Source organism: Pseudophryne corroboree, chromosome 4 (genome assembly GCF_028390025.1).
Source record: "Pseudophryne corroboree isolate aPseCor3 chromosome 4, aPseCor3.hap2, whole genome shotgun sequence".
Lineage (NCBI taxonomy): Eukaryota > Metazoa > Chordata > Amphibia > Anura > Myobatrachidae > Pseudophryne > Pseudophryne corroboree.
Genome location: NC_086447.1, coordinates 662507404 through 662534053, shown reverse-complemented (window position 1 = coordinate 662534053; position 26650 = coordinate 662507404). Strand labels below are relative to the sequence as shown.

The 26650-nt window shown below is 42.8% G+C and overlaps 1 protein-coding gene across 1 annotated transcript in view; it reads left to right on the top strand.

Moving 5' to 3' along the window:
* KIF26B (kinesin family member 26B) overlaps positions 1-26650 on the top strand; it is a 707075-nt gene that overhangs the window by 17540 nt on the left and 662885 nt on the right. The window contains exon 2 of the mRNA XM_063917809.1: positions 15938-16339. Coding sequence (XP_063773879.1) covers positions 15938-16339 — 402 coding nt within the window. The remainder of the gene's footprint in view (positions 1-15937; positions 16340-26650) is intronic.

Sequence of the window (26650 nt, the reverse complement as noted above, 5' to 3'; positions counted from 1 at the left end):
TGCAGGGCCCGATGGAAATATTCAGATGTCATTTCATTTTCCCTCGGTTTTATGGAGAAAATTCTTCTCCACTTAACGTGAATGGGGAAACACAACTCTAGTTGTCTATTAATTCGTTCTAAGTTCTCCTGATTGGTTTCGGCATTCATAAGACTATCCGACTCTAACCTACAATCAGTGATACATTTTTGGGTGTCAATATTAGGGGGTAGGCACGCTTTTAAAAATATCCGCCAGTGTTTGTTTGTCGGTTCATACGCATTACCCAGATCTCTGATGAATTTCTGACATCTGGCTAAATGCTTCCGAGGGTCGGGGAATTCTGAAATGATTGATCGCAGCTCATCTCTGGGCCACGGGCAATACATTGCATTATTCCTGGTGAGGACTACTCCCTGACTATCGGTTCCCCTATTGGGAGTTACTATTTCCAATACAGGGTGTAATCCTACCGTTCCGTTCCTAATCTGTTTACTGTGAGGTGTTGTTGTCTCTGTGCAATGAACTGTCTCACACTTACCGGTAGCTGTGACCTCACCAGTTCTTTCATTGGGGAATACTGTTACTGCTCTACCTGGTTGGACAGGCCCCACCTGAGTTTCCTGCAAAGTGACTGTTTGGAGGAGAGCTGGAATTTGGCTGGATCCTTCATCTTCTTGTGACCTATAACCTTGAAAAGACTTCAAAACAGGATACATCTTGAAAAAATTAGGGTTAATACATTGTTTTTGCATACTACTATCATTTACGGATATACCATTGACTGTAGCCATCTCTTCCCCTTCGACCTGTGTCAACAATGGTGTGTTTGTGTTCCCATTCCCGCTAGGTTTTGAACCTGTTTTGCGAATTTGTTCTCTTTGCATATCCCCCTCCTGTTGCCATAAATTTAAACAATCTGTATGTCTAATCCTTTGTTTTCTGGATTTTATTAAACATATCCTTATCCTTAAATTCTGCAATACCTCTGGTTCAAAACTGCCCACTTTAAGGAATGGTACCCTATCTTTGTCAGTCATACGTTCCCATTCAGACAAAAAGTCTTCAATACTTTTTCCTTCAAACTTCGCTGACCCCATGGGCCGTGGCTCTTCAACCTGAACCCTGGTTACAAAACGTCCCTTACTTGAGCAACTGGCTCCCATAATTGTGGGCCTTTTCCCACAAACACCAAAATACTCAATATAAGGTAATGGTGAAAGTTCTCCGAGCGCTCTTCACCCACTCACCGCCCACATTGGCCAGTACTACCATACACTGTCGATAGCGAAGGCAATGTACCCAACTTAGGGCCCTATGTGACCTATATTTACTGGAAGTTTTTAGGAATAACTTACCCTTTCCAGTAAAGTATCGGCCGTTGGAGATTTTCCTGAGAGAGACCAGCGAAAACTCCCTATGCACTTTATTATACACAAATCACGCTTGCGTATGCTCTATACAGCGCTGATGATACCGCGATTTTACGCAAAAGCTCGTAAAAAGGATGTCACGTTGCGCTATATATCGCACCCACAAATGCGCGGTCCAATCGCACAGCGTATAGGTACTTGTTACTTATCTGCCGTACGACCACTGGAATCGATTTTCAGGCTGCGAAACCTCAGCCGGAGCGTATATATAAAAAAAACTATATGGGTCACACACAATTCACAATTCCCTACCACGCTCCTGTAAGTCTCCTCACGACTTACGTATTAAACCTTATACTAACGTGAGTCAGCCGCCTCACGCCACCAAGTCTCCACTCACTTGATGTACCACACGACGAGATTCCGAATTCCGGGGTTCAAATTTTCACTCGCTCCTACGTTCGCTCACTCAAATACACTTTGGTTTTTCTGTACAGAAAATTATCATTCATTCGGATAAGCAGTTTTACTCCCAGAGGCAATACAGTAAATAAGAGTTTTATACTAAACTTTGGAAACTGGGTAGTCTTGTGCTATTGTAGCGTGGCTACTGTCCCACCTTTAAACTAAATGAACTATTGTGTGGTTTTATTATGCGCACACAACGCTACGCAAGCTTGCGTAATTATGCAACCGTGCGTACCTCTATGCCACGTGTGCGGCCTTGCCCCACGTGCACTTTTTGTGTACGCTGTCCTCACGTTCCGTACCACGTGTACTTATGTGCGGACGCAATAAAACAACTCACACAATTTCTATAAATGTGAGCAATATTAACTATAATCGCTCACTTAACACGCCACACAGTTTCTTTTCTGTATAAACCCTTATAACTAGGCCAGACTGCGTTTGTGTTTCACACTTACTTCCTTAATATTTATATTATGAATCTAGCAATCAGTCCTATGGCAACAATGTGAGCGGGTGTACAAAGAGTATGGGTGTACGCTTTTGTTGTGTACGCATTTGGCGGCAAAAAATAAATTCACAGATTTTAAATAGCTTTTTTTCTGTTTACCTTACGAATTCTACCAGCATCCCTACAAACCATACAGAGCAGACGTCGTCTAATCAGCAAATAAATAGGGTTTCTCAGTGCATCCACCGACCAAGAAAAGGATACGTAGGATACCTGTCCACCCTTTTGCTGATAGGTTAAGTCTGCTGTGACCTGTTAGGCTGTGGATATGTGGAAAACCGGACGATGCCCTCAATTGATAATGTCGATTATCTTACAGGAAAGAAAGCTATACCTTAAACACACCTTAAATACACTTTAAACCTTTTGCCGCTGCGGCCGCTATACTTAATACACACGCTACGTACTTTATACACTGTTTGCGTACGGAGTCCCGTATCACTGGGGGTAATTCCAAGTTGATTGCAGCAGGATTTTTGTTAGCAATTGGGAAAAACCATGTGCACCGCAGGGGAGGCAGATATAACATGTGCAGAGAGAGTTAGATTTGGGTGGGGTGTGTTCAATCTGCAATCTAATTTGCAGTGTAAAAATAAAGCAGCCAGTATTTACCCTGCACAGAAATAAAATAACCCACCCAAATCTAACTCTTTCTGCACATGTTATATCTGCCTCCCCTGCAGTGCACATGGTTTTGCCCAATTGCTATCAAAAATCCTGCTGCGATCAACTTGGAATTACCCCCACTGTACGGACTTAGCGTACAAACGCTGCGCTGGGGGTACAAAGTACACACAGCGCGCACACACCCAGAGATACACTTTAAACCTTATATAGCAATGCGATGCGTTACTAATACACTCTTAAACCTTAGCAGGAAAAGGAAGACACAACACCGATTTGTAGTTAAACTACTGGGTTCCGACACCACAGCGTAATATTTGCTGAAAGGGGGTTTACAATACAAATCATACACTACAATACAAGACAATATAACAGAATAATGGCTACAGTCAATGTACATACGTGATTGGAATCGCTTGCTCAACCCGGCCGGTCCCCGGTCATCTGATAGATAACGTTGTGAGTCTTGTGGCAGGCCAGGCTGCAGCAGGCTTTATTTATACAATTCTTCCAAAAGCAATACAATGGATACTGTAATCCCTTTGTCCATTGGACACAGGAATGCACTTTTACAGTACAGGAGAGGTCATAGGTCGATTTGAATAGGTGGGCGATGTCTTTCCCAACTGCTCTTGTGGGTGGTCTCCTCTGGATTCCCGCCGCATACATAATATACAGTAAATACAGTTTATATCTATATTCTGCTTCTGCACATAACTATCCGCAGGAACATGCGATCTTCCGCAGACCAACACCGGAATATTACCCTTAAAATACCCTACAGCTGGATACCAAACACCACCTTATAACCTTAGTCTGTCCCCTCTTATCCTGTAAAGGTGAATCCCTTTGTTCTGCAACCATTTAAACAGCTATAACTTTCTGATGTGGTGCAAGGAGACTATGTGTACATTGTGCACTATTTGGATTAAATATGTAATGTGTTTTGATGGCTCTCCATGACACAAACTCTGCCGTAAATACCCATACCACGCGCCGATGCGCAGGACCGCGGGAGTGACCATACACAAATTGCGGATATGTGCACGCAGGGCAGAACAAGTGCACGCGCAGTGGGCATGTGTGCGCAGTTTGTACGTGATGTGTGTTCTGCAATATTTTTGACTTTGACAAGGTCAAATTTGCACTCATCAGCCCGGAAGCTGCGCATGGGACGTACTTGGACGTTCCAACATGACAATGATCCAAAACACAAGGCCAAGTCGACCTGTCATTGGCTACAGCAGAATAAAGTGAAGGTTCAGTAGTGGCCATCTCAGTCTCCTGACCTCAATATCATTGAGCCACTCTGGGGAGATCTCAAACGTGCAGTTCATGCAAGATAGCCCAAGAATTTACAGGAACTGGAGGCTTTTTGCCAAGAAGAATGGGCAGCTTTACCATCTGAGAAAATAAAGAGCCTCATCCACAACTACCACAAAAGACTTCAAGCTGTCATTGATGTTAAAGGGGGAAATACACGGTATTAAGAACTGGGGTATGTAAACTTTTGATCAGGGTCATTTGGGTAGTTTCTGTTGTCATTATGATTTAAAAAGAGTAAACACAGTTGTTTGACAATAAATGACTTCACCCAACCACTAACCATGAGTGAAAGAAAAGTTTGTGAGTTATCATTCATATTCTCTGACAAATGGCCAGAAAATCACAAATTCTGCTAGGGTATGTAAACTTATGAGCACAACTATATATATATATATATATATATATATATATATATATATACATATATATACACACACACATATGTATATTTAGAATATGGTTCGCAGTAGCAGCACTCAGCGACGACTTCTTTAAGAATTTAAGACACCATTTATTATTATTGTAATTTTTTGGGGGGTGGGTGTGCGGGGGGTGGGGGCGCTAAATTACAGCCTTGCCCCGGGTGCCGGCAATCCTAGTTTCGACCCTGGGTTTATTACTCATTACCATTAGCAAGTGATTAATATTGATCTTGCCAGCTAATGGAAAGACTCTACCCAATCCATGCCAGGAAAAGCACCCCAGACATTAGGGAAACACCAGAACCCTGCCCACTCAGAAAGCAGCAAATCCGGGTAGTAATGTGTTTTAGATGGAGCCGCGTGTCATCTCTTCTAGACGTAACCTATTCCACTTGTCCATTTTTCCAGATCTTGATGAAGAATGATGCATCTGACCATATCACTTCCTTACTGCTTAAGAGTCTGTGCTCTGTGCAACTCTAAACATGAAAGTGCTTTGCCAGATGCGATGAGCGGTTTATCTACTGCAATCTGACAATGATATCCTAATCTGAGGAGTTCTCAACCACCATTTAATTTTTTTTTTAAATAGTTCCTGAAACTTGCAGCTTTACAGTTGCTTGCTTGTCTTGCCTTGCATGGATATCACTGTCCTAGAGTACACGGTTCCATGCAATATTTGCTGATGTTTTTCCCTTGCTATTTTTGCTGATATCACCTTATTCTGTGTTGCTCTTGAAACATTAGCAAGGTTGTCTTGATTAATGTTTTTGTATTTTCTAAGGGTTATTACATTTACAGCATTATTAAGCGTTATTCATGAGTTAAACAGGAGGAAACAGTCTACTCTAAATCTTTACTACTATAAAACTACTTTGAGGAAACTGCTTTTTGTCTTTCCTTCAATTCAAACACCTGGACACTAGTTGCTGGGTACCCTGCTTCGACATCACGAGGAGAAAACACTTGCTTGATAAACTTCTTATTGTTTATAGTCTTTCCCCTATGGCTCCTGAACTCCATCCTGGACACTGTCCTCATCTGGATCTCGATGACCATGCTGTGAGTTTCTGCCTGACACTTTTCCTGATGCTGCTGGAGGCCGGGGCTCTGTTCCCTGCACCCCGCTGACCACCGGGTGACTAAACCACCCTCTCTTCACTACTATACCCAGGAGCTGGGGCATATACAGTACAATCCTGGTAAATCTAGGCTGTAGAGATTGTTAGGTTCCTGGTGCTCAGAACAAGGGAGATGTTCATGAAGTGAGTCCAGAGCACCAGGACGTAACGCTGGGAAAGGGGAATGGAAAGGGAATAGCCCCTGGCGCCCTAACTCTGTGAGACTATGGTTTCTTGAGCCCTTGGCAGCCGTGTTTGAAGGGCGGATTATGTCTGCCCAACTCCGATGCCCCCCGGTCTTAGTGAGAGACAAAGGGAAATCCGAGACAGGATGATAACAAGAGGCCCTCTAACTAAGCAAACAGGCCAGGGGCTACAAGCTAACTAAAAACCTAAAGTATGTGCGGAGAAACCGCCAAAGGAAAACGAACAACAAAGGAAAAGCTGATCACACGCCGACACAATACCTTTGTGTACCGGCGGTGACAGCATAAGCAGAACCCTCTGCAAAACACCAGGGACAGAAACAATAATGGAATACAGCGGCCTAGGCCAACGGACGCGGCAGAGCCGCTACTCACGGAACCGGTACGAATACTTGCAAATGGACAGGAACCCTCAATGATGCCGACACACACTCTCAGAACTGGAGGACAGGCAGAATCCCAAACGACAGACCGGTGGACACCAGGAAACCAGGAACTTGACCAGGGATAGGCAAAGCCACTGGACATCAGGGCAGGAACGCCTCACAGCAGGACACGGGCTCAGACACAGGAATCGACACAGGGACTGACACAGGAATCAACACAGGAAGCAGCTAGTCAGATACTGCTATACAGGAGCTCAGGGACTGGCAGGAACTAGCACAGACTTCAAGCAGACTGAAAACCAAGAAATATCACCAGCGTCTGTGAATTGCAGTCAGCCAGCATATAACAGAGAGGCCTAATTAATAATCCCATGCAGCTGCTCTGTTGCATGACTCTAAACTGACAAGATGCAATTAGCAGCCAGGTGAGGCTGAACACATGGGAACAAGCTGCAATTACACAGACTCACCAGCGGCAGCAGACAAGAGTATTCTAAAACAGAGCAACGGGAAATCCTGGCATGCAAGACAACTTTATAAACATAAAATAGGAATGAACCACTACCTGTGGTTCATAACAGTATCCCCTCCTAAAGGGTGAGCTCCGAGCACCCCATGACACCCACGGGGAACATAAACAGAAGTATGACATAAAATACAGAACAAAAATGCAAAACAGGAATGAGCCACAGCCGTGGCTCATAACATTACCCCCCACTTGAGGAGGGGTCAAAAGACCCCAAAATTCAGACTATCCAGAACAAGGGATACAAAAAAAAACCTGACACACTGGTCTAACAGACAAGAAAACAAAAAACAAGCTGTAGCAACAACTTGTAACAGTGCCCTCCCCTTGATGGTGGCCACTGGACACAAGACAAGGGAAAAAAAAATCTTTTTTTTTTTTATCAAGGCAAGAGTCAAAAATTATTTCTTTTTCTTCTTCTTTTTACAAAGCTCTTTAGGTCTGACCAAGGTAATTCCCCAAACATTGTCTGAACTGATGGTACCACCCAGCAAGGCTGCGTTCAAATCAGAGACAGGTCTCTTATCCTTGGGAGCTGAACTTTCTGGTAAAGTACTATTATTAGAAGAAGAAGTCAGAAAAGCACATCCTGCAGTCAAAACAACGGGCTGGGACTCTTGTGCCGAGTTTACAGTATTTGGTGGACTCTCAGCAGACAAGACGGGTGACTTAGAGGAACCTGAACCAATTTCTTTGGAACCATATCTTTTAATAATTGCATCACAGAATGCTAGGGGATCCTGAAGAATGGGATCTTCAGCTTTCATTAGGCTGGTCGCCCACTCAAAAGGCTCTCCTCTAAAAGAATAAATCAGATAGAGCCCAAGGTTCTCTGAAGTGATGCCCAGAAATGGTCTAGACAACATAATAGTGTAATAGTGTTTGAAAAGCGCCAGAAATTGGGCTAAGTCCCCATCAAAGGTTATGGATGTTGAGATATCAGAGTCAGGATCTGTTTCCTTCTCATCTGACTGACTGGAGTGCTTTGCTAGGACCTGGTCACTATTGACCTTACTCGAGGCTGAGACTCTCTGAACCCCACCCGGGGCAGTTGCTTTCTGAACCCCACCTGGGGCTGAGACTTTCTGAACCCCACCCGGGGCAGTGACTTTCTGAACCCCACCCGGGGCAGTGACTTTCTGAACCCCACCCGGGGCAGTGACTTTCAGAACCCCACCCGGGGCAGTGGCCTCCGGGAACCCCGCTGGGGCAGTGGCCTCCGGGAACCCCGCTGGGGCAGTGGCCTCCGGGAACCCCGCTGGGGCAGTGGCCTCCGGGAACCCCGCTGGGGCAGTGGCCTCCGGGAACCCCGCTGGGGCCAGCACCTCGGATTCTTTTACTGGGACCGGGCTGTTGGCCTCCCTCTCTGAGTCGATAATTATCGAAAGTTCTCCCGGGACTATGACTTCCGGGACTTTTGCTGAAGCAATAACGTTCAGCACCTCCACTAATGCTACGCCTCTTAAGTTCTTTCCTGGGGAAGCGACCTCTAGACCCTTCTTAGAGGCTGCGTCTCTCGAGACCCCACTTGGGGATATTACTTCAAATATCCCTTCTGGGGTTTTGCTTCTCGAGTTCCTTTCTAGAACTATGGTTTTAGATACCCTTTCTGGGGTTGCGCTATTCATGTCCCTACCTGGGGTAACAGCTTCTGAGACCCCTTCTGGTATGGACACCTGAACTACAATATTTGATGTCCCTCTATAAGCTTGGGCATCGGGTACCGCACCAGCACTCTGGGCATCGGGTACCGCACCAGCACTCTGGGCATCGGGTACCGCACCAGCACTCTGGGCATCGGGTACCGCACCAGCACTCTGGGCATCGGGTACCGCACCAGCACTCTGGGCATCGGGTACCGCACCAGCACTCTGGGCATCGGGTACCGCACCAGCACTCTGGGCATCGGGTACCGCACCAGCACTCTGGGCATCGGGTACCACACCAGGACCCTGGGCTACGGGCACCACTCCAGGACCCTGGGCTACGGGCACCACTCCAGGACCCTGGGCTACGGGCACCACTCCAGGACCCTGGGCATCGGGCACCACTCCAGGACCCTGGGCATCGGGCACCACTCCAGGACCCTGGGCATCGGGCACCACTCCAGGAACCTGGGCATCGGGCACCACTCCAGGAACCTGGGCATCGGGCACCACTCCAGGAACCTGGGCATCGGGCACCACTCCAGGGGCTTGCAACTCCGCTTCCACAGGAACCTCAAGAGAGGAGAGAAACATTCTCTTTTGATTCCTGAATCTATAATGGGGCTCCCTTGCCCAAGGACCCCAATTATAGGACAGAGAGCTTTTTAGTGTGGGTTGTGTGACAAGTACCTCTGCCACAGTAGAGACAGGAGTAGGTCTTGTATCCTGACTCAACTTGGCCAGAGGGCAAGACTCGTCACCACACTTTGGCTTGCGCAACTCACAGGTCTGCAGATAGTGGCCTAAACCCCCACAATATAGGCATAAGTTTAAGTTTCTGCGACGCAAACGCTCCTCTTCTGAGAGCCTGGGCCGCAGAAAACTTTTAAACCTTTTCTCTTCAATTAAACCAGAGGATTCTCTTGTCACCATACTGTGAACAAGAGTCTCTTTAGAGATAGATGTACTCTCAACGACTTCTGGCAAGATGAGCAAGATTTTTGTCAGAAGGTTTTGCAGTTGCTTTAGGGATTGCTGCAAAACTTCTAGTCACTCTGGTCTCAAAGCACTGAAAACAGAGTTCAGGGCTGCGAGAGATGCCTGCAGGGCTTGCATAGTAGACATAGGAGGATTTAAAACTAGACAAGACAAGACAAGGCAAGACTAGACAAGGCAGGACTAGACAAGGCAGGACTAGACAAGGCAGGACTAAATTTTTGCTAAACAAAACAAGACTTTTTTTTTTTTTTAAACACCGGACTGGATTCTAAACACCGGACTGGATTCTAACACCGGACTGGATTCTAACACCGGACTGGATTCTAACACCGGACTGGATTCTGCACACTGAATTCTAGATAGGACTGGATTCTAAACACCGAATTGGATTCTGCACACTGAATTCTAGACAAGACTGGATTCTAAACACCGGATTGGATTCTGCACACTGAATTCTAGACAGGACTGGATTCTAGACTAGACACTGGACTGGGCCAAAAAAGAAAAAAAAGTTTTAATTTTTTTTTGTGGTATGGCTGGTGATAATGTTAGGTTCCTGGTGCTCAGAACAAGGGAGATGTTCATGAAGTGAGTCCAGAGCACCAGGACGTAACGCTGGGAAAGGGGAATGGAAAGGGAATAGCCCCTGGCGCCCTAACTCTGTTGTCTCACCCGTGCTGTCAGAAATCCCTTGCGAGACTATGGTTTCTTGAGCCCTTGGCAGCCGCGTTTGAAGGGCGGATTATGTCTGCCCAACTCCGATGCGCCCCGGTCTTAGTGAGAGACAAAGGGAAATCCGAGACAGGATGATAACAAGAGGCCCTCTAACTAAGCAAACAGGCCAGGGGCTACAAGCTAACTAAAAACCTAAAGTATGTGCGGAGAAACCGCCAAAGGAAAACGAACAACAAAGGAAAAGCTGATCACACGCCGACACAATACCTTTGTGTACCGGCGGTGACAGCATAAGCAGAACCCTCTGCAAAACACCAGGGACAGAAACAATAATGGAATACAGCGGCCTAGGCCAACGGACGCGGCAGAGCCGCTACTCACGGAAACGGTACGAATACTGGCAAACGGACAGGAACCCTCAATGATGCCGACACACACTCTCAGAACTGGAGGACAGGCAGAATCCCAAACGACAGACCGGTGGACACCAGGAAACCAGGAACTTGACCAGGGATAGGCAAAGCCACTGGACATCAGGGCAGGAACGCCTCACAGCAGGACACGGGCTCAGACACAGGAATCGACACAGGGACTGACACAGGAATCAACACAGGAAGCAGCTAGTCAGATACTGCTATACAGGAGCTCAGGGACTGGCAGGAACCAGCACAGACTTCAAGCAGACTGAAAATCAAGAAATATCACCAGCGTCTGTGAATTGCAGTCAGCCAGCATATAACAGAGAGGCCTAATTAATAATCCCATGCAGCTGCCATGTTGCATGACTCTAAACTGACAAGATGCAATTAGCAGCCAGGTGAGGCTGAACACATGGGAACAAGCTGCAATTACACAGACTCACCAGCGGCAGCAGACAAGAGTATTCTAAAACAGAGCAACGGGAAATCCTGGCATGCAAGACAACTTTATAAACATAAAATAGGAATGAACCACTACCTGTGGTTCATAACAGTATCCCCTCCTAAAGGGTGAGCTCCGAGCACCCCATGACACCCACGGGGAACATAAACAGAAGTATGACATAAAATACAGAACAAAAATGCAAAACAGGAATGAGCCACAGCCGTGGCTCATAACAGAGATTCCCTTCCCTAACCCTCATTCTGGTGCCTAACCTAATCCTCACCCTAAACATTAATCCTAATACCCTATCCCTAATACCCTAACAACCTTAACCCCCCAACTCTATCCCCAAACCTCTCCCTATCCATAATCCCTACACCTAATACCTTGACCCAAACTGCTAAACCAACCCTAATATCCTATCCCTAATACCCTAACCCAATCCCCTAAACTAACCCCTAACCTAAACTCCTAAACTAACGCTAATAGCCTAACCCTAACACTCTAAACGCTAATACCCTAACCCTAAAGGGCTGACTGGATGGGCCATATAGTTCTTATCTGCCAAATTCTATGTTTCTATGTAACGAAGCTGCTGCCAAATGCCCCACATCAGTCACCACTGTTTCAGAGTCACTGATCTTCTCTTCCAGCCAATGTTCAGCCATAATTAAAGGGAACAAGACCAGCCCAGCGTTAGATACATGACACTGGCCATGCTTGGATGTTATTTGCTTAGTTAATCAATAAGCCATACATTTGGCTTAGGCCTTGCTTTCAATATGCTTGGTGTCACTCATTTATGTAAGTGCTTTAATTTTTTTGTCCTCTATCTGAAGATGGGCAGTTGGAACCGTTCAAGCTGAATTTTCCCTGAAGTAATATCATTTCAATGAGGTTTATAAAGCAGAATTTAAAATTATATTTTCATTTTGTGATTATGCATAAAGAGATGGTTCAAAATCTTATGATAAATACTCCTCAGCTAAATTACATGTAAGGTAATCTTTTGAATGTTTAATCATTCTCATCCCAACTCAAAACACGCAAACACACATTAAATCACATACAACAAGATTGTTATCTCTCTATAAAGTAACCTGCATACATGTCTCAATTCCCTAAATGTGTTCTACACTGGAATGTATAACACAAACACTAAAGGAAAAACATTGCTCACTACAAAAATGAGCACTTCTAAGCAACTTGTATCTTTTATCCTTGTTGCTGTTGCTAAGCAACATGAACACCTTGATATCTCATGTTGTCAGGGGAACATACCCTCTACCTACTCCCAGCTTTCTGGTCATTTTCTAATTCATGTGATGTATATGTAATGACGGTTGTCACAGAATAATCCATGACCATTTCTGCAGGATTGTTGTGTAGAATCCTACTGGCCTACGTTCCTTAACACAGATTACTTCAAACTAGACAAATAAGGCTAAATTACAGTATCTTAATGAGAAAAAAGATTTAGCCAAGACAGAAATAGAGGCAGCTGGTTTATTTTTTGCATGTTACAAGGCTTGTAGGCAGTGTCAAACTGGGGCATGAAGGGCCTACCTGGGGGGATGCATTCATAGGGGCCCATGTTTAGGGGTGTGGCCAGTCTCCGGAGGGAGTTTGGCTAACCATTATAGAGAGCATGGTCTGGGTCCCTTGATAAATATATTTAGCAAATTCGGCTAGTGCATGCATGATAATGTACCAGATTAATAACAGCAATACACTGTAGTGATACACCATAGTCCTGTGCAGTATAAGGTAACAGATGTATAATGTATAATTCAAGTGCACAGTCTGGAACCTGGTTCCTGAGGGGGGTGGGGCAGTGGGGCCCACCGGGGGTTACCCTGTGGGCCAGCCAAACCCTGCTTGTAGGCACACATCTAGTTGACAGCACTTTTTGTTTATTTTTCTCTAGAAAGAGCAAGATAACACTGACTACAGCACTTGGGGCTAATTACCACGGGTTAATTGATCTGCTTGGGCTATTCAGTAAGAGCCTGCGGCAGTAGGCTGCACTTAGCCCCAAGGGAGGCTCAAACAGAAATTCGTGTTCTTAGCACAGGTGCCGCAAACGTGTTACCCTATAGCTCTGGGTGCTTATCCTGGATTTTGTGGGCCAACACGCGTTAGCAGGTAATTTACCGTGTGAGGAAAAGGGGCTATCAACCCCCGGGAGTAAAATCAGGGGCTACCACTCTTTTTCCTGCATGCTAAACTACCGCGAATAATTGAATACGGCCCTTGGTCTGCATTAGAAAAAGCCAGTATAGTGGACTTCATGCATTGTATACCTTGGTCGTGTAATCTTTGACCACAGAAATCACATATGGGAAAATGTGGACCATACATACAATCTTGTCTCTGTTGGTTATTTTTAAGGACAGAGAGGAGAACCCTTTTACCAAATGCATTGTCCCACCCAAAAGTCACCTTCTTTTTAATGCATCTTAGATGTTCTCATAAATCAAGTACTTGAGATCAACTGCCCTATTTTTGAAGGAACCATTAGTTTTGTGGAACCACTAGACTGCCATTCACTCACCTTCTCATCTTCCTTTTCCACCTTGACACCCCCCCCCCACACCTAAATTAACTTATGAGCAGATATATGATACTGTTAGTACATGCAATATTTTCAACCACTAAATAGTTTCAAGCATAGCAGTTGTATTTATTATACATGCTTGATATTATATACGTATACACTACCACTCTGCTGAAACTTGTAATGACATATATTGTTGTTTTAAAACTGAAAATAAAATAAACTGTTAAAATAAATGGTTCATCCTGACAGATGGGATTTGAAACCATTGGATATTTTGTGTTAAAAGTGAACAATGCTCTTGTTTGTATAAAATAAGTCCCAAAGTCAATTTTGATAGATTACTTATAATACTGTATAATATACATTAACTGAGTGTGCCAGTCCAGAAATCTTCAAATGCACAATCAAAAGAGCCAAGAGGTCTCGAAAGAGAGAGAGAGAAACATACAGAGTCCTTCTGAGTCCTGTCCCAGTGTGTAAGTAGCACAAAGGCTGCTGCTATTGCATTTTTTCAAGATAAATTATAGATTTTATTTGTCTATGTGTATTTGTTCCACTACAGGAATTCTTTATATAATGGTTGTCTCTCAATTAAGTGGAGCAATAAACAGTTCCCAGACATTCTTAAACTATTAGTTTAAATCTAAAATACACCATTGGTTTAAATTTAATATACACACTCCATACCTCCCAACATGACATATTCCAGGAGGGAAAAAAATGCTCTCTACCTGGACTTCCCTCTTAATTTGTATGTGAAATAATCTCTGTTGAAATATCGTTCTTATCAATTAAATAGTTCAATACAGGTGATGCCAATCATATATTAAGAGGGACGTTCAGATAAGGGAGCATTTTGTCCTTCCTGGGATGTGTCATGTTGGGAGGTATACAGACTCTAATATACCCCTACCCAGGGCCGGCTCTATCATTAGGCAGCTTTAGGTGGCTGCCGAGGGGCGCCGGCCGCTGGAGGGCACCGCACCACTGAATTCATCTAGCAAAAAACTGTAGGATGTCTCTTTATGCGGGTTACTAATGAACTTACAGATGGGGTGGATGGAACAAAATAAAAAGCATACAAATATATACAGATGCCAAAATCCCTACACCTATCAGAATACAGATGCTGGAATCCCGATAGCCAGCATACTGAATGTTAGCATGTTGGGGAGGGTTAGGGCTGTGGGGAGGGAGGGTTAAGGTTATTAATTTAATTCAAAATGTCGGTATTATGGTGGTCATAATCCAGCTGTCAGTATTCTGGCGGCGGCATCCTGTACCCAACCCGAATTAAATATCCCCACTAGACCCCATATACAGTATTTTACAGTATATAAAGAATAGATGGCACTCAAGTACTTTAAAAGTGAAAATATATTGTGAACAAAGTCACAAACTTTTGTGACTTGTTTACAATATACTTTATCACTTTAAAAGTCCTTGAGTGTTGTCCCTTTTCTCTGTATATGTGTAATGATGTAATGATGCAGTTCACAGGAGGAGGTGATGGGTTTGCAGGTTAGGGGAGCAATACTGAAGCTTTGCCTAGGGTTAGGGTGCCGAAAGACCTTGCACTGGCCCTGCCCCCACCTTCAACAAGATCCCCTGTTTTAAGCGCCCCGGGCCCTCCCACGCCTTAATCCGGCCCTGCATGTGGTGCACCAGTTACTGTAGTTCACCACATGGTTGCTTTTTTGGGGGGGAATTGGGATTTGCAAAAGTATTTAAAGCAACCCTGCGATTGACAAAATAAGTATTTGATTTATTATATGTCACTGTGAGGAATTATAAGAAGAAGCTTGGCAATTACGATTTTTTCCTTGCTTTGTTTCTTCAGACTGTTACTAATGATTCATACCTCTGCAGTCATATGACATGCTGGGAGTCTGCGAGTTTATGAGTGTGACTGGCAGCCATATTTATCTACCCTCCAGAAATATTTGGAAAAGGTGATGATTTGTTAAAGGATAGTTAAGAAAAATTACTATCAGATATATCATTAATAGTTACATAAATTCCCAGTTTAAGAAAGGCAAAATAATGTCTTTGAGATATTGCTGATTTTTATTTAATTGTTGAAATCAAGATAAAATCAGGCCAATATATTGCCTTATCTCTATTGCCAACAAACCTACCATCTCTTGCTTCAAGATTTAGCTTGATATAGATAGAATATGCGTGGCTGCTAGTTTGAAACAGTGTATGGTTGTTATGCTATTTGTACTTCATGCAATTTTTTTTCTTATAGGTCAATGAGGTCTGCTCCCCCACAAAATCATCAGCACCCTTCTCTCCAGAGAGCTGGTACAGGAAAGCCTATGAAGAGTCCCGAGCTGGTAGCAGACCTGCACCGGAGGGTGCAGGGTCCATACCAGGCTCGTCTGGCACCCCATCCCCTGGTTCTGGCACTTCTTCTCCTGGTTCCTTCTCTGGGTCTCCTGGGCCTGCATCTCCCGGGATAGGCAACAGCTCTCCAGGGTCACTGGGAGGCTCTCCAGGATTTGGCACAGGGTCTCCTGGTTCTGGAAGTGGCGGAGGATCATCTCCTGGATCTGATAGGGGCGTCTGGTGTGAGAATTGCAATGCACGTTTGGTAGAACTGAAGAGGCAGGCCCTTAAACTGCTGCTGCCCGGGCCCCACTCCAGTAAGGTAAGACTCAGACCAATGTAAAGAATGTGGTGACAATATGCAGCAATTAATAGAACATTTACAGATGGTTATTTTAAGTGAAAAAAGGGTAGAAAATGTGGGTTTTAGTATCCCTGCTGCACAACTGGTACAGAACTATGCAGTTGGCTAATTAGAATAGTCAGGCATTATCAAGGATGTAACAGAGAGCAGATAGTTTAGTTGTTACACGGTTAGTGGGAGACGTGCCAATCCTTCTAAAGAGGACAGGTGGAGATGTCGCCCATTTCAACCAATAAGCTGCTAGCTACAGATGTGTCTTCATATATCTTTCTTGCAGTCTCTGCAAAAAAAAAAAAGCCTCTCTTGGCGTGCCAGGTCCCGTCAGTTATCTTGCTTGCATTTTTTTTGCTGGAAATGCGTCTTAGTCGCAATACAATGTGACTAGAACACATAGGGAGACTCTGCTGAATAAATTGATATGAGTCACTTGTATATCTGTTTGCGGCCGAGTCTCTGAATCTGTATACAAACTGCTACGATGCAGCGGCAATTGCTTTTTTCAATGTCAAGTATCATTGTGCATCATACAGACTCAGTTGCACACAGATATACAAGTGTCATATATCAAAATAATCAGCAGTCTCCATGTGCATCCTAGTTGCATTGTGTTGCAACTAAAACGCATATTTGGGGAAAAAGATGCCCGACACTAGCGGAGTTGCACAGGACCTGTCAGCTCAGTCACACCAGGCATCTCCTGCTGTGTGGCGTATTGAGGTTGGATGTATGAGGGCACGTCCATATCTTTTTATAAAACCTACATTATAAATTATAGCTAGAAGCTGGTCGGTTGCTATGGGCAACATTTCCACTTGTCCTCTTTAGAAGGTTAGACACATCTCTCCATTAATCCTTCCAGACTTTATTCACTTGTACATTAGGTATTGTCTGCAATCAGCGACTGATGCTGTTTGTTTTATACCTGGCTTTGTTTAAATGAAGCTATCCAGCAACCTTATATAAAATACTGGAGCCCTCATCATTTGTTAATGGGGCATTGAAGTTTGGTATTGCTCAGCTCTATATAATGACTTCCAGACAAAATAACTTGGTTGGATGTATCATATTGTATGGGGACGCCTATGTACGTCTTTAAATTATTACATCCATTTACTGTAACATTATCCATTTGCAGTAACATTATTGTGTAGCTATGTTACTGATTAAGGACTAAAGGCTCTTCATATTGTTATCTGGGTGGTCATCTAATGACTGTTCCAGATCAGTCTTCTGGTTTTGAGAATCAGATTTGCCACCAGAAGTTGTTTTTCTGCCATACAAGGGTTTTGAAATGAATGTCTTAGAGTCTGCCAAATATAAATAGCTTGGGAATCAGCCAAGAAGCTGCAGGGACTCCCATGTTTCAAATTATTTAAACCTATAAATCTGTCTTGAATGCATCATGAGCTATTATAAACCTGCCTTACAGAATGTGAAGCACTACTGATAGTATGTTGTCGGAGAGAGAAATTAATTGAATAGAGAGTGGGTCAACTATATGATGGAAATTAATTTGTAATTATGTAAGTAAATGAAGTTCATACTTTTCCCTAAAGGTGGAATTCAACTACTACTACTACTACTACTACTACTACTACTACTACTACTACTACTACTAATAATAATAATAATAATAATAATAATAAAAATAATTATAACAAGTTTGAGTTAAGCAATGCCTTTGTGTTCTAGATTGATTTGACTGAAAGACTGTAGCTGTATTAGTCTCCCACACAGATATTTTGGGGGAAGACGAAACTGAGTTGTTAGAGAACATCAGAGAAGAGTTTCAAGCTAAACAAGATCAAAGACTTTTGTTTAATAAAACAAAACTATAAAAATAGTATGTAGGATTGCAGATTTAATACATTACTAGTTTCTTTTATGTCAGGTCTGGGCATATTCCTGGAGCCAGAAAGCTATGACACCTAAAAATGAACTTCTGGTTCCATAGATTTGGTAGGAAGTTCTGTCCATCTCAAAGGATGCTAATTTTCTTAAAAGATCTTGCTGCTTCTTACATGGAATTGAATTGCTCCTGAATTCTCTGTTATTTGTCCAGCCTTGTGTTATATTACATTGCAGGCAATATTTTTTATTTGAGGGACTAATGTTGTTCCACACACTTTACAGCATGTGCTGTGAATTTTGCCAAGAGATTATTCTGGCAACACAGCAGAGCTTGACTTCTTTTTAATGAGATAATCGGGATGCATAAAGCCAGAGCTGACGTCTTTTGCCGCACAGGAAATGTGCAAGCTATAGAAAAATGTAACAGAATAATAAGTGACCTGTGTTTTAACCAGCAATATCAAACTGTGTACAACCAGGTTGTCACACCTGTGTACTTTAATTGCAGATCAGGTGTCATGTTCAAATAATAAGGATTACTGCTGTGGTAAGGTAGTGACTGTGATGTGATATTGCTTGCCAAATTATGAATGAATGTATTATAATTAGATGTACATTGTTATTTATGTGATTTGTTAAAAAGTTCTTCAAGTTGTTGCAAATGTACAGTATAACCCAGAAATGTAAACGTAATTGTTGAAAAGAAATGAGAGAAATATTCTTAAAATAATCTTAAATTGTTACATTTCGCGTGATCCTCGGTAACACTGTCGTTTGATTACATATACATGCAAGATAAAAAAATAATAATTAGCTAAGTAATTTGAAATACAGAACCATCTAACATGGTAGGGGGATCATGTTCATCTCGGCACAGCTCTGTATATTACGGTAGCCACACATCGCTAATTTTCTTGCTCACATCTTGTCATGAAGTGCTTTCGCCCAATCGTTCCAGGAGGCACTTTGCGGCCATTGTGGAAAACTTTAACGTCCCCTGCATTTTAAATTTTTAATTTTGTGGTTTTATTGTTCATGTGTACTTCGCCATGGGTGAGGTCCTATTTGGCTCTGCCCCATTTGCCATGTAATAGAATTAATTAATAGACATCGAAAGACTTACAGAAAAGAACAGCTCAGCATAAGGATATCTGTGCAGCTAATGGGTTAATCAGTGATGTGTAGAGTTACCATGGCTACAATCTTTATGCTGAAATCCATTTAAAGGGAAACTGCCATGAAATAAAATGTACGTGCAATGTTCTCTGCTGTAGTACTGCCACCTCTGTTAGTGCGGAAAATAAATACACCATTCTTATTTGTTTTATATTTAGGTTCATTTTAGTAGTAGAAAACAGCAGCATTCCAACGTGAATGCATAACGGTACAATGGTAATAATATATTGTTTATTTTATAATCCATGAAGGGGAGTATATCCTAACATCTAATTATACCCCTTCCTCTCTCTTACCATCATAAGCTCTTAATACATTTCCAGACTTATTAAAACATATAGTCATAAAAAAAATGAAAGAAGGATACATTAGCTATTTAGAAAACAGATATTTTTAAAAATATTTTTAGTACATTAAACTAAGTAATTTCATGATTTAAAGGTTTTATCTAGATTATTCAGAGTGGTTTGTGTGATATGTTTGGTAGAAGTTTCCACGGTTTTAGCTAAATACAAAATAACACCAATAAAATCCCATGACAGAAATATAGAATGCTCCAGCACTGTGTACCAGTAGATGATGTTACGGTTTATGTGCAATAAATTATTAACTACCATTCTGGATGTGCATTGCTCAAGTCATAATACATTTGGGTTTGCATCATATAATCTGCTATCTACGTAATAACGTGGCGAGAAGAGCAATTGGTGAAGCTATTCCCTCTGTAATTTCTCCAGAGTTGTTCGAGATTTCTCCTCTTGGTTTCTAGAATTTAGCTGACATGCCACTACAGGGTGTTATGTAAAGCTTGTGTTTCTGAACCTGCCATAGTAGTATGTACTAGTCAGGGCTGACATAAATTCAGCTCTGGCTCGCTACTCTAGAGGAATTCAACACATATGCAATTAAGGGAAAAATAAACACATGAGTATATTGAGCATCACCATGTCTTTAAAGGTTTACTCATACGTATCATGTAATGAAAATTTCAGAATCAATCTGCAGTATGCTAGGCTGGATTGTGAACAGCTTTATTCCATTGACGGCCTGACATTTGTGCTCCATTCTTGCCAATAAAGTTGATTTATGAAAGTACAAAAATATAAATGTGCAGCACATTTTGTTATGCAGAAATGTGCCTTTCTGTCCTTTTCATAGGTACTAAGGTGCACACGCACTGTGCATATTTTGGAGCTGCCCATATAAAGGGCGATTCTCCGTGATGCACGGGACAATTACACAAATTCAAACGACATACTTCTCCAAAGTATCAAGATTTTAGTGGGTCTTAAGTTATAGGGTAAGGCATTGTTACTAAGCAATTAAGTTTTCATATAACAACAATTTCTTAACAGACCAGTTTAAAAGGAAAAATAAAAAAAATAAAAAATAAAAGCATGTGATGCACAGGACTTTATGTTCACTTTCTGGAGAATCACCCAAAAGATCCCTCTGCAACTGCATTTGCCAGATTGTGGATATGTGTATGGTGGGAGTGGTAAAATCTCACCTTGAAGTCCTGCTAACTACCACTTTAGCGCCAAGCCCTATATTAATGTAAACATATAGATCTTCTGCTCCTTCCAGCTGAAAATGTTGCCTCCTAAAGTCTCATCTGCGACTGCTAGTAAGAATGAGGACGAAGGGATTAATTCTCCCTTTATTACGTGTCATATTTGTGTTGGAATATTTGTATTATATGGGTATTTGTGCACTTAGAATGCAGTTGCATGAAATGTGCCTGGATGATGCAAAGGCTAGCCTGCCCTGTACACCCTTAGAAATAATCTTATTCTGCAGGAACAGAGAGGCTCTACAGCTGCCCACTAATTAGTGAACACATCTGTAAATACACCCCTCCTCCTCATGTATGTCATTGAATCATTTTGCTGGGTAAAACATAATCTTTTCTCTGCATGTACGCTTGGCTCTTACACTGCTGAGGCAGCATTTAACTAAAAATGCCACAATCCGCCCACCTTTTCCCAGCAGCAGCAACCATATTGGGGATGATTGCACATAAATAGCAGCACTACATCACAAAGTGACAAATGTGCTGTATGGGGGTATTGCTGCATGTTTGTGACAGGGCTCGATTTACTAAAAGGTCATTTTTAAAATCTGCATTATTTTTGCCAATATTTGGGGCGGTTTGAAACCGCACAATTTACTAAACCACTGGGAAACCAGCAGATCACAGTTCTGTAGAGCATTACATTAGAAACCGCATACCCAGTTTTTTTTACATGGCAAAAATACAAATTGTAATTATTTTTTTTTATCAAGCTACGACTTGACAAACCATTAGAAAAACCGTCAGAAAAATGAGAAGGTTTTGAGAGAGAAGATTGCTCAAATCATATGCTGTTGGAGCTATCTAGCCAAGCAGAACACAAGAGGAGGCACAGTATTATGAGAGCAATCTCATGGTTAAGGAGGGGCATTTTATGGCAGCAAAGATAATATATAAATATATTTGGGGGCCCAAATGATTATAAGCGGGATCAACTCATGATGTGGACACTGCTTATAATGCCATTGAATGATAAGTGGTGACATCACCATAAATTGTCCCTCTCCTTGTGATGACTATCGACAGCGACACCCTTCACCAGGGATCTCTGCGATGCTTCCCCTTGCAAAGCACCAGGTCATTGGACAGTGCGTCCAGGGACCTGGTGATCACTCAGCAGACCTGGTGCCATTTTTTGTTTTTATTTTTACAATTAGTTCAAAGGAAGGTCTTCAGCAGCAATAAATATCTTCAGTACAGAGAGGGCTTGATAAATTTCCCCCTGTGGCATATAAATTACTAGTTAATGATTACACAGGACTCACACTGCAGTGTGACAGCTGACAAACTTGTTTTATGTCCACAGTTAGCAGTTCATTTTGAAATAATCTTTATACATGATTGTGTCATTTATAAGATATGATCACCATATCTAGTAGATCCCAAATGATATTTGGGGTTTTTGGTTCCCTAGACTGGAAAAAAGAAAAAGTTCAAAACTTAACATTTAAAAAAAAATAAAAATAATATACTGTATGTATTAAAACATGCTATAGTCAAAGAATAAAGCAGTCTCGTCATGATTGTTTTCTGTTATATCCATCTGTCATATCCATCCTGAGATACAGTAACAGAACATATTTTGCGACTGCACAAGTCCTCATTAAAAAGGTTTCCCTATCTTACCAACTCTAGTTTTATAAAAAAAGGGACAGATTTATTAAAGATCTTTTCAATATGGGGTTACGTGTTTCCTTCATCTTCCAGGTTTGCCATAATAACGCTGCTATCACCAGCAGTAACCCTTTGGGCAAAACGGAAAAAAACAAAAACAAACCTATAGCTGTGTACAGTGGCCAACTGTAGTTAATTACCAGAGATAGTTAATGGCGAAACTACTGTGAGTACTACAGGCAGCGCCGAAGTAGGGTGATTTTCTGCCCTGTGCCGCCTCACCCCCACACATTTGATGTCATTGTGTTACACTGAAGAAGTAGAGTACTGCCTGGAGAGTCCTTAGTACTGTCTAAGCAACTCTTGAAGCTGCAAGATGCGTATGTGTCCAGAGATCCAAAGCTTCAGCTCCACTGGCTGCAGGTTGCTGTTCAGTGCATTCTGTATGCTAAATACTGGTTCTGTGTGATATAGACTGTACCGCCCTGTGCGGTGGCACCACTTGCACACCCCTAGTTTTAGTCCTGACTACAGGGCCCGTGGGGAGGGGTCCGTTGCCCTATTCTAAAGACCTGTCTGGACCCATAGCAAAACCCAGGAGGCAATGTACTGTGCCATTACATAGGGAAAGTACCAGTTGGCTAATTCAGACCTGATCAGTGCTGTGCATTTTCGCACAGCAGTGTTCAAATCTTAACAGTACATGCACTGGCACTGCAGTGCGCCAGCCCTGCGATCGCCTCTGCCTGATTGACAGGCAGAGACGGTCACTGGGCGGGAGGGGGCGAGCCTGCGGCGCTTGGCTGCAGTTTAAGGGGGCGCAGTCTGGGCAACGCAGGTGTACCAAGACTATTGGGGGGGGGGGGGGGGGGGTGAGCCGCGGTGGCTGCGTTATGTCACACACAGGAGCTGCGCTGGTAGGGAGCTACTATTCTAGTACAAAAGCATCGCCATTGTGCAATGCTTTTGTGCTGTGCTGGGTGTCCTGTGCTGGGTGTCCCTCTGCATGTCTGAAGACTGATCCGAGCAGGTCTGAATTAGGCCCCATGTTTAAAGGTTTGTGTATTGAAATATCCCTATTTGTTTATATTGACCAGATCCGCATTATAATAACTTTATATCTATTGAAGGTGACTATTTTAAATAAAAAATGTCTTGATAACCAAGTTCAGCAAACACATTCATTTTTTGGATTACACGTAATAAAGATCTGCCAACATACTGTAGTACAGCTTTTGCATCCACCAGATCAGCAATAAAGTGTCATGTGAAATTATTTGAAAATATTATCATCTATGGAGAATGGTATTTCATTTTTTTATCAGAATTAATGCACTGTCCTATATTAATACTTTCCTCCTGTCTAGCTATCTGTGCGTCATACTTCACAGGAGTAATCCTCATCAATAATAGACTGCAATATCAGCCACAGCTCTGAGCTGGAGCTTGTGGGGAGAGAAGTGACTGGCAATTATATTGCATCTTGCCGCCTGGGATTTACAACAGGCAATATCCTGAAGCCCAGGATAAGACACCTACAGATCAAGTACTGCAGACTACTGTGTGAGAGAAAAACAGTATACAGCACGTTTATATGATTAAATAGCACTGGCTTGAAGTTTCCATTTCTTTCTTTTTTTTGCATCTAGTACTGAAGAGTCATGGAAAAGGAAACTATAAATATTAGTCTATAATCTTAGAGACCACATAGGAGCCTGCCTGGGTATACCCACAAACAGTAAGGTGTATTCTGATTTTAGGGCCACAAAAGGCAACGTGAGGTCAATTTGCAATGTTGCTGTCCCTACAGTAAGCCAGGTCATTTTATCTCATGGTCTTCCCTAAAATGCTACTTTGTGATGCGAGTTGCTAAGCAGTCCCTTTAGAAGGTGGCATTGTATTGGGCACCCTGCAGTCATGCCAACATCATATGAGGAGGCAATGGGAGGAAGTTCTTGTTCTACTGAGGAATTCTGATGCTTGTAATATGTAATCCCTTTGAAAGTTGCCAATAAAACAGGATGGTAGTTCTCTGTCTGAAATTCCTTTATGACCACTGGAATTTTGCCAGCACTATTTTGTTTGTAATATTGAGCAGTTTCCCTGAAATGTCTGCATGTGCCAGCCTTGTGTGATGAGTGCAGGGCCTGTTGGTAGAGGTTCTGTGAAGGTACATAGCAACTGTGTACTGATGGAGTGTTGCATTGTTGCCAGAGCGTAGTGCAAATGTTTCTCTGAACAAGTGTTATCAAATGGTAATGTTTACAATTCCACTTCAAAGACTTCATTGATTAGGTCATGTTCAGTGTTATTTTATAGGGATGAGGGCTGCAGTTGTCATTATTAACTCCTTACAGGCTGCATGTCTTCATTTATTTTATATTTGTAGTTCTATGAATTATTTTTATTTTGTAACCCAGGAATTGACTGTATTTTGGGTACTGGCTGGTCGTGGTCTGTTCTGTTTAGTGGCCAATACCATTTTTAAGCTTGCATTTAGTATTTCATTTGCTATTGTGTAAGATTGATATACCCAAGGTATTTCATTTTTTAAAGTGGCTTTATGTATTTTTGTAGAGGTAAAATGTGCAAAATAGATCCTAGCTATACTATATTATGTCTAGTAATCTACTATATACACTCACAAACAGAATGTGCTTAGCGCTTACCTTTCCATTAGAGTAAGGGGACCTGACATGAAAGTAGAAATAGTGGGTGCAGGGGGTCCCATAGCTATGGGACCCAGAGGTTTACGTAGTTGCATACCAATTACCCACATTTTCCTGCTAAGCAATTGGGTCTGACCTGTTGGCCAACCTGAATGAAGTGAAATTCTATTTTCAGTGAGAGGTGTGCGTAGTGGATGATAAAATGGTAAGGGGGTACTGGAATGTGGCATAATTTGAACTGACAGTAAAATGTGGAATTATCTGAAGTGGAGGACAATGTAATATGCCATAATCTGACCTGCTCATTGTAATGTGGTATAATATGAACTGGATGGTGCTATAGTGTTACATAATATGAGGTGGGCCACCGTACTCCTGAACCCTGCCAGTCCTATGCCCATTACCATCTCCGTGCTATCTAGCTGACATCAGTGGATTGATCTAATGCTAGCCATACATCAGAACGATATCGTTCCAACCAGCCAATTTTTTGGCTGATCTGGCAGTGTGTGGAAGTAAACGATTATCAGCCGTTTGCTCCCACAAGCTGAAAAACAGCCAGAAACGGTTGGTCCAACAAGTTGGGAAAATCAAACCTGTTTGATTTTCCCAACTAATTGTTCAGGTGTAGGGGGAACTTCCCCCCAACTGAGCGATAAGTAGGCAGACACTGGTCAGCAGTGTCCACCTAGTACTGTCACCATCACTTGCCCAGGATCCCGGCAGCAGCAGCACTGTGGAGCGGGAGTCGAGAGGAGGTTCAGGGGCAGCTGCAGCGCTCAGCAGCATCGCTGCATTCTCATACAGTAACCCCAGTGTAGTACTCTGGATACACAGCACCTGTGTTATATGCCTGCCTACCTCCCAGCAGCACCGCGCTCACCATGGCGCAAACTCTAGGGCACATAAAGCAGCATCTTGTAAAAGCACAGTGTCTGCGTGGGGGGGGGGGGGGGCGCGATCGTGGTTAAGGTGCGGGGGTGCCGCGAATACGGGGGGGGGGGTGCAGTGATCGTGAGAGGGGTGCCAATGCTGGGGGTCCCGGTGTGAAAAGTCAACTCTAGAGAAGAAGAACACAGGAGGTGTCTTCTATGAGAGAACACTCCAGTAACACCAATCAGTCCTAGGTGAAAGGCGAACAATATGCGGGCAGCTCAGATATGCTTAAAATTGTAGGTAGCTACAGTTGCAGTTTTCTAAAAATCCAGTCCCATAGACAATCGGAATTGCATGCAACTCAGGACCTTAATGTTCTCTAAGCACAGAGATCATAACACCATTTTCGTGAATACTGTTCATATATTTTGACACATACACAATATTTAATTGCATGTAGGTCAAATCCATTTTGACAGCATGGGCTCTTCATGTGACCATGATTTACAA